This window comes from Lactuca sativa, chromosome 3 (assembly GCF_002870075.4).
Source record: "Lactuca sativa cultivar Salinas chromosome 3, Lsat_Salinas_v11, whole genome shotgun sequence".
In the NCBI taxonomy this organism is placed as follows: Eukaryota; Viridiplantae; Streptophyta; class Magnoliopsida; order Asterales; family Asteraceae; genus Lactuca; species Lactuca sativa.
The window spans coordinates 259,545,627-259,555,606 of record NC_056625.2 but is presented as its reverse complement, the minus strand read 5'-3'; the positions used below and the strand labels follow the sequence as shown (position 1 = coordinate 259,555,606).

Genomic DNA, 9,980 nt, shown 5'->3' with positions numbered 1-9,980 from the left:
AGTTGTTCAGGGTCAGGTTTGACCCTAGGTTTAACCGCGAGGTTTACGACCTGCGGAGGTAGGCAGTTGGTGTTGGGATAATTGCGGAGCGAATCCGGAAAGATTGCCTCAGTTCGGATTGTTCTCTCCAACTCGGGAACATGAAGTTCATCCCTCCCCTTGGATGGCCTAGCTGTTGGAAAAATAAGAGCTGTGAACACGTGACCTGCACCGAGTTGGTGGCTGACTGGGCTTTTGATTTGATCAAAGCAGAGAAGCTCTCCTTCTTGGTGGGTATTGAAGGCGGATTGCAGGCGGTGGGCCATGGAAAACTTCGAGGAAGAAGTTTAATTTAAGTGGGGGAGAGTTCTAACACCCAAAGTTTTGAAGGCCAAGAAAGGAAAGAAAACCCTAAGTTTAGGGGTCGACTCGGCGAGTCCAAAGGGGGACTCGGCGAGTCCGAGCGGGATCCGGGCCGAGGAGTAAGTGATCGACTCGGCGAGTAGGCTAAGGTGACTCAGCGAGTCTGGTCTGTGCGTGGAAAACCCTAAATTCGGGACTTGGAGCCTATATAAACGTCTTAATCTTCTTCCTAGAGTTCCCTTACTGCCTCTTCAGCCCTGGATACCAAACCCTAGTCGTCATAACCTTTGATTGAGCCATTTGTTGCCTTGGAAGGTGCATTAAAGCTTGGAGAAGGAAGAAGGAACTTGGAGGAGCAAGAAGGGACTATAGATCTGGAGTTTGTGGAGCCTTTCTGAAATTGAAGGTAATAAGTCGTCCCTCTCTCCTGTAGGTCTTCCATGGTTGTGAGATTTGGGGCTTTTAAGCCATGATTTGGCACCCTTTTGAGTTGGAAGCCGGATCTGGAGTTGCTACTTCAGATCCAAGTGTGTTATGGACTAGAGAAGCATAAAGTATCAGCCCTTGAGTCAATGTTGAAGCCCCTTGGCCTTAAACCCTAGTTTATGGTGTATTTCGCTTAGATCTCCTTCTCTACACGTAAAGTTTGCAACTTTACGTGAGGAATAGGCTTGGGAAGGGTAGATCTACAGATTTGAGCCCCTGCATGACTCAAAAGTCCTCTACATGTATGAAGGACCGGATAGACTCGGCGAGTCCTTTGAGTGGACTCGACGAGTAGCTTGAAGATGAGGATGAACTCGACGAGTGGGATGAAAAGCTCGTCGAGTCGGATGAAGTTGGGCATGAACTCGGCGAGTTGGAAGAACAACTCGGCGAGTTGGATGAAGATTGTCTTGGACTCGGCGAGTCTGTTCTTGGAATCGGCGAGTCAAGTCGCGAAACCCCAAACCCTTCGAGTTTAGATTCGAATCAATGAGTCGATTAGAGACTCGGTGAGTTGGACAGGTCAGCACCCGGAAATCGGTAGACTCGGCGAGTCATGGACTGACTCGGCGAGTAGAGTCGCAAGTGGAAGGACTCTGGACTTATGAACTCGGCGAGTCAGTAGGGTGACTCGACGAGTAGGGTTGACCTGGAAGGTTGACTTTGACCAGGACTTTGACTTTGACCTGAGTTGACTTAGTTGACTTTCGGGAGATAGTTATTCTAAGGGTTGCATTGATATTGGTAGCTCGAGGAGCTAGTGGGGCAGGAGTTCAGAGAGTTGTCGGTCAGCAACCAGAGGATTATCAGCAGAGTTCAGCAGTGCGAGGTGAGTCTCCTCACTGTTTGTATGGGTCTAAGGCACCAATGCCGACCCATTTAAAATATGCATGAAAGACCAGGGGGTGGCTCCTAGCACACAGTATGTTATTATGTATGATAGGAAGACCCGGGGGTTAGCCCTAGGCAATATGCATGAAAGAATAGGGGTGGCTCCTGGCACACAGTATGTTATTATGGATGACAGGGAGACCCGGGGGGTTAGCCCTAGGCAATATGTATGAAAGACCCGGAGGTGGCTCCTGGCGTATTGTTTGCTATTATATATGAAAGACCAGGAGGTGGCTTTTGGCACACTGTATGTTGTTTAGTTAAGTAGAGTAGTATGTACGGTTGTCTTTGTGATACTTGCATAAAAGACCAGGGGGTGGCCCTTGGCACATGTCTGTAAGACCAGGGGGTGGCCCTTGGCACTTGTCTGTAAGACCCAGGGAGCGGCCCAGGCTTGACCAGAAAGACCACGCGCGGCCTGTGGCATAATGGCAAGACTATGTTTGGCGCATAGCACCTTATTTGATTATGGATAAGTCGGTTCTGTATAGCTCTTGGCTATGAATGGTCTGTATGGTATGAGGTATTTGGGGAACTCACTAAGCTTCGTGCTTACGACTTTCAGTTTTGATTTCAGGTACTTTCGGTAGCGGATGATGGAGCTCGGGATGATCGCATGACACACACCATAGATTAGTCAGCCTGGGAATGTTTTACTCTGATAATGAACATGTGTTTTGAAAACTAATACTCTATTTATGTTTTGAAATGATGATTTTACTTTAAGTGATACTTTATTAAAAGAAATTTTTAGTCTTAAATTTTGGGACGTTACATGAGCCCTTTTTGCCTTAAATCAAGAATTAGGGTTTTGGACTTGACTTCGAGATCATCACTTTAGAAGAAGAAGAGCAATCGATTTTTAAAGGAGGAATATATCATTTATTGTTTTGTCAATAATTATTATGCCATGTCATAATAGTTAAGCCAAGTCACCATTTAACCTGTAAGAGCCAGTTACCGGTATGCAATATTTGAACAAAACATATAGTTTGTTGGTGTTATTTGTACAAAAAGTTTACTTGGATGATGTTTTTTTGAACATACCAAAATTGGTTGGTGTTTTTTGAACGATTTTGAAACATAGTTACCCCTTTGAGTCATTTCTTCTTGTTATTTTTTTCCATTTATTTATTTTTTATTGGTAATTGTCGGTTACCACAAGGTCAAACTTGAACAAGAATGTATTTCGTTTGTGTTTTTTGTACACATGCTTTACTTGGATGGTGTTTTTTGGATACACAAAACTTGAATGGTATTTTTTGAACGATGTTGAAACATAGTTACCATATAAGTAATATTTCCTAAATTTTACCCGATGATCCAAACAAGTTGAATTTAGTCCCAATAAACTGGATAAGTTGAATTTAGTCCCATGGTATTAGCGGCCACAACATATTAGCGGCGACGAGTAGCATTAGCGACGACGGATAGCATTAGCGGCGACTACTAGTATTTGCGGCGACATTGAGCGTATTAGCGACGAAACAATACCGGCGACGAATTTGCAGCGACATGTCGCCGCTAAAGGTATTAGCGGCGACACACCTAACCTTTAGCGGCGACACGTGTCGCCGCTGTTGCCCAATCTTCTTGTAGTGATATATAACAAAGTAATTTTATATAGATTCTGATTTTTTTTATCCTTTTGTTACAATTTACCTTACTATTCCTACACTTCATCATCATGATCCCATGCCAGTTAGCATGAAAGTACAAGTCAAATTAATGGATCTTTCAATATACAACATATTCCGCTAGTTAGCATTTCATGATTATAGTTAACTGATGTTTAAATTCAGATTTTAACATATTTATATTGATTGTATGTACTTTATTAAATTATTATTATAATTATTTCACTTTTAAGTTTGTATAACTATACTAAAATATGGAAAATTCTATAACAATCATATAGTTCGCCAATTATTTTGGAAATTCAAAAAGAATGTATTTTTGTAGTTTTGAAGTATATGAGTTGGTAACCAATAAAATTCATTTTGCCGTCCATGGTACTAGATCCGTCCATACCGACATATCTAATCATATTCACAAACAAACAGAATACTAACGTCCAACAAGTCAAAAAGCATATTTACGTTAACAATTAGCTAGATACTGATACAAACAAATTTATAATTAAATACATAGTTAAGGTAAGATAATATTAACCATTTGTTAACTGAGAAAACAATACCAATTATCTAAACAAAAAAAGTTTGCATTATTGCATACCTTCATATTGTTGTGACTGAGGGGATACCAGAGATGAGGCGCCTGTAAGAGCCTCTTCTACTAATCATTTCATTCAAATTTGGGCATCCGGAGATGTCCAAACTCAAAAGTGAAGGCAACAATGCTTTTGGTAGATGAATCATCTTTGGGCACTTGTGAATGAAGAGATGTTGGAGGGAGGTGAGATGTTGGAGTTCCATTGCAAGTGATTCTAGTTTATCAAATCCGTTTATGCCAAAAGAAGTAAGGGATGAAGGAAGAAGATGGGACAATTCACTGCCATTACTCACATCTTCCGATGATCTTCCCCATAATGATAAATCAACAAGTGAGGTTGGAAAATTCTGTGGACCCCACTCTGTGATTTGCTTCTTCAACCCCCCTATTTTGAGAGTACACAAGTTTGGAGGCCAAAGCCCATGAGGAAAGGAAGCATTGGTACTTGGACAATTTTTTATCACCAAAAGTTTTAACAACGTGAGATTTGGCAATTCGTGGTCAGGAAATGACTCCATATTTGGACAATCTTCTATAACCAATTCGGTAAGATAAACGAAGTAGCTCAAGTCAATGATTGACTTCAAATTTGGCCAACAAATTATCTGCAAATCTTCAAGTATCGGCATGCTTGTATTGCTAAGCATTATAGTCTTCTCTCCTCCTCCTCCTCCACCACCAATGAATTCTTTTTCCATGAAATTCTGACAATCATCAATGGTAAGTGACTTGAGCTTTTGTCCTCCTGTTGGGAAGAACATAGATTTACATGAAGGACATGAAGAGATATTCAAGGTCTCAATGCTACCCGGACAACTACAACGCTCCATACTTTTACAAAATGATACCTCCAAGATCCGAAGAGATGTTAGATGGGTCCCACAATTATCCTCCTCATTCTCTCCCAAACTCTCCAAATTTTCACATTCACATACTACCAACTTCCTTAAATTTACAAGAAACTTACTTGCTTCTACTTCAGATTCCCACAAGTATCTTATTTCGTTACACCAATTGATTCTTACTTCTTCAACGTTCCCAAGATACTTCATAACACCTCCCCAAAGCTCATTGGAAAGCCCAAAAATATGCCACATTTCCAATATCTTGATCGATGAAGCTACATGAACTAGACTTGTCAACACAACATTATCACACCCGATTATTTTAAGAGTATTTAGTCTAGGAAGTGACTTAAGTGAGATTTCAACCAAATTAGGACAATCGTCTATGCAAAGCTCTTGAAGACATGGGAACATTGTATCTACAACAACAGAATTTGTTGACCATATCTCCCACCCTTGCATATCTCGAAAACTTAGAATTTCAAGTGAAGGGAATGAAACACTTGTTCCCAATAACTCCAAACCTACTACTTTCACCTCATCCATGCCTTGAATAAACAACTTCTTAAGTGATGGTAGATCTCCAAGTGGTGGTAGAGAAATGCATTTTTTACAGTTTCTTATGGACACATAAGTCAACCGATGGAACGAGGAATCCCCCACCCAATTTGGAAAATCTACACCCCGATATGACAGAATTTTGAGCTTTTTCAAGTTATCTTGATGAGGCTTCAACACGTTAAGGACCTTTTTATCGAGTATTTCCTTCCTAGAGCTATCGCATACATCATTCCATTCCAGCTTTAACTCACTAAACCTCTTTTCCAATAAGCAAGATTGTTCTGCATGAATTGCGGTTTGCACTTGATCTAGCCCTGTGATGTAAAATTTTCCATGTAGATTCTTTAAGTTTTTAAGCTCGGTTATTGCATAGCCATTATCTCCTCCAATAACTATCTTGGTGAGAGTTTGTAGGCTTTTCAACTCACTGATCCCTAATGGCATTTTATTCAATAGCGGAGTACCTGTAATGTCAAAATGGCGCAAGTTTTTAAGCTTTAGGAAGCTGTTGGGCAACCTTTTCAAATTACGACACCCAGAAACGATCAGTGTCTGTAAATTATAAAGGTTGGAGACGTTTTCAGGCAAATGTGTGATTCTGGTTCGAGATAAATTAAGATAACGCAAGTGCTTTAATCTACCAATTGACTCTGGTAACTCGCTTATCTCATAATCTCTCAAACATAAAACCCTTAACAATGGCAACTCCATGAGGAAATCGACTAGAATTTTATTAGAGAAGTAGAAGTTTTGCCACCATGTTTTCACCTCGAATGACACCGATAAGAATGTTCTCAGACTCTTAGCTTTTTCAAATCCCTTGAACTTCTTGTAAACGATATATTCCTCACGAATAAAAGACATATGCCGATACTTTTCCATAGCTTCCTTCTTGACACCTTTCTCATTATCATTGTCTATCCGTATAAAGAAGTCTCCTGCAACAGATGTTGCAAGGTCATTCATCAAGTCATGCATCACAAACAATGATTCCTCATTACGCGCTTGTTGAAAAAAAGACCTTGATAACAACTCTTCAAAATATTCATGACCCAAGCGTTCTGTTGACTTGTTGGTAAATGATTGGTGCAAAAATCCTTCTGCCATCCACAAAAGAATAAGCTCCTCTTTGTCAAACATGTAGTCCTTAGGGAATAAGGAACAATATGCAAATAACTGTTTCAAAGAGGCAGATAGATCTTGGTAGCTTAGCCTAAGAGCAGGAACAATCTCATCACCCTTTTCTAACCTCCATATCACACTATTCAACAACTCCTCCCATTCTTTTTCATCCGTTTTTGTCCTTAACAACCTCCCAAGTGCTATCAAAGCCAAAGGCAAACCATCACATTTCTTCACAATACCTTCACCATGTTGTCTAAGTTTCGGATGTAAATCAAAGTTATTTACATCCAATGCATGTTTACAAAATAAAGATAAAGCATCATCATGTGACAATAAGGATAAACGATATGGTTGATCATAACCGAGTTTCATAAGCAATGACAACTTCCGAGTTGTGATGATAACTTTACTTCCCGGTGCCCCTACAAGAAATGGTCGTGCTAAAATTTCCCAATCACCATAGCTTTCGCTCCATACATCATCAAGAACGAGTAGAAATCGTTTCATTGAGAGTTTCTCTTTTAAAGCTAGTTGAAGAAGATTTAAATCCTTAAACTCCTTGTTTTCCCCAACTATGGATTGAAAAATAATGTTGCTTATATTGAAGATATCAAACTCATCAGAAACACAAACCCAAGCCTTGAGTTCAAAATATTCCTTCACTTGCTTTTCGTCATATAAAAGTCTAGCTAAAGTGGTTTTACCTACCCCACCCATGCCAACAATGGGCACGATGCTAAAGTTTTGTTTACATCCTTCATCCCCCAATAGCTTGTGGAGCAAAGCCTCTTTATCAACTTGTCTTCCAACAATACTTGATGAATCTACCAAAGAAGTTTGGGATCTTCTATTTGTATTTCTTGACCTTCCATCTTTCACAGTCAACCCAAGAGTACTATTTTCGTCTACTAGATCTTGTAACTTGATGGTGATTTTATTTAACTTTCCATGCATCCTAGCACTTGGTGAGAAACTTGTGCAACAAGTTGGGATGAGCTTTTTTACCTTGCTAGTGGTGGTTCCAGATTCTTCGGTCAACTCATGATGCATAGCTTCAGTTGCTAAATCATCGAGTATGTCGTCTATGTCATAAGCTAAATGTTGGAGATTATTTAACCACTGTTTGACAGATCTATTAGTTATTTCCTTTTGAGAAGCATCTGCAAGTAGATCATGGAGCTGCGATAATAACCTCTCCCATTTCTTCAGCTGGGATTGAATCCCCACAGAGTGAGCAAGTTTCTTTAAAGCTGCAGAGGCCAACTTCTCAAAAGCAACAGCGAGGAAAGCAGAGATAATGATTTCAGCCATGGATTATGGTGATACGAAAGAATATATTTGAATTGGTGAACATAAAAGATGATCACTTTAACTGTTGGTTATATTGGTTTTTGCAATTGATTTGTATGGTTAGTTTTTCTATTATTGATTTGAATATTCAAGCTCCCTAACACTACTATACGAAACACCATTGACCAATAAGGTAATAAATGAATAAAAGATGGGAGTAGGTAGTTTGTATCTTTCATCTTTACCCATGAACACGACATTCTTTTTATTATATTTCACCATTCTTCAATGGATAAGAATGTCTGAATCCGAAAGTCTAAAGCATTGTCTATTATTTAACAAGAAATTAATTAAAACAGGAATATTAATCCAACCGTTGTTTTAACAATTTTCATAATGCTAATGATCGGAATTTTTATTATATATAATACATTTTGTTATACATTCCCACTAGCTACTATAGGTGCTAGTTATCATCCGATACCATAAAAAGAATGTCATCTGTCTATATTGAGATTTATTACCAATGGATGACAGTTTACAATTTAATTAACCACGTTTGGATAAGGAGCACATCATAACATTGTTTTGGTGTAAGTTTTTTGTATGTTATTTTTTGTACATCAGATGTTCTTTAGTAGTTAGAGACCACTACAACTAAAAAAACACATAAACAACATGGAGTAAATGATAGTGTGTTAAACAAAATTTAAATCTTTCACATCATATATGTCACTAAGCCTGCTTGGACCTGTGTCCATTTCAACTGCTTTCAAAATGTATCTTTAGTCTCATATTCATTTCATATAAACAAGAATGTTTCCAGCGAGATCTATGTTTCATAGATGCTTATACAGATTCCACCAACCTGAACATAAAACAGGACATTGTAAAGTTTTACTGTAAAAGATAAAATCAATTTACTTTGGATCTTACAGCTCTATAATATTCTTGTTTTACCTTACATGTAGCATTTCTAAGTATCCCACAATGATAACGCAGAATGTGTAGAGTGTATCCTAGAAAGTACAAAACACTGTTCGAATGTACATAATGAAGATACTGGTCATACTTGATTTTCCTAAGAACCTGGCGACTTTTGCAACATTGATAATGTAATGTTAAAACTTGAAATGTATATTATTAAAGCAATGCTAATTTTCACACAAGCAAAATCACAAACACCTTAGGTGCAGAGTTATAACACCTTTTTTGTACTTTTCTCATTCTTGGTGTGTGAACCAGAAGTGGGCAACTTACACACAGTAAGACGAATGGAGGAGGAGGGGGAGGTGGAGGTGGAGGCTGGTGTCTATGTTTATCATGAGTCAAATGCTGTTATAAATGCAATCATGAATTTTATATTTATTTCCAAGAGAGAAAACGGAGAATGATTTCAAAGAATACGCAGAAGATATAAATGAATTTCGATAAACAACATGAGGCGTTATTATCCATTACTTTTCAAAATACCATAGAATTCAATAACACTACAAGAAAACAAAGCATTAGCGGCGACGCCTTTAGCGGCGACACCAAGCAATAGCGGTGATATGTATCGCGTCATTTAGATGTCGCCACCTTTAGCGGCGACACCAAGCAATAGCGGTGACATGTATCGCGTCATTTACATGTCGCCACTATTGCTAGGCGTCGCCGCTAATGCTTTGTTTTAGCGCTCCGCGTCATTCTCAACCCATCCGTCTGATTTGTTTTCAATCTAACGGCTGTTGAGGAAAGCGGAAAGGTGCGCTGACTTTTCCCTGCACTTGTCGCCGCTATTCCCCTAGCGTTCGGCGTCAAACAAGGAATGGCGAGCAAAAGAAGTAGTTGTAAACAGAGGGGCATCAAGCTCATACAACAATGCATGTCTCAAAGAAGTAAGTTATGATATATTTAAATATTTATTTAAAATATAACTAATCTAAATTTTAATGTTAAATAGGATATCAGTCGAATCGAAGCTTTTCGTAAGGCTAATTCCAATCGCCAAGGGGTATTTTATAGTCCTGCAGTCGAGCAACAATACGTAAGTGGTTAATTTGTATTTTCCATATAAGTGTTTATATCGTCAAAGGTATTTAGTAATCTAATTTTTATGATTTTTATTATTTTTAAAAAAATACAAAATGTTTTACTCGAAGAGATAAACCAACGAACCCAAGCTACTTCTGAGGCAAGCGCGCTAGCACCAACTGATATAAAAGA

At 38.8% G+C, this 9,980-nt stretch overlaps 1 protein-coding gene across 1 annotated transcript; it reads right to left on the bottom strand.

Annotated features, from left to right (window-relative positions):
- Positions 1–3,789: 3,789 nt before the first annotated feature.
- Positions 3,790–7,820, bottom strand: LOC111911044 (putative disease resistance protein At3g14460). Its single transcript, XM_023906827.3, has one exon. It carries the CDS (start codon positions 7,791–7,793, stop codon positions 3,957–3,959), a length of 3,837 nt encoding a protein of 1,278 aa, XP_023762595.1. The 5' UTR covers positions 7,794–7,820; the 3' UTR covers positions 3,790–3,956.
- Between the last annotated feature and the right edge of the window lie 2,160 nt (positions 7,821–9,980).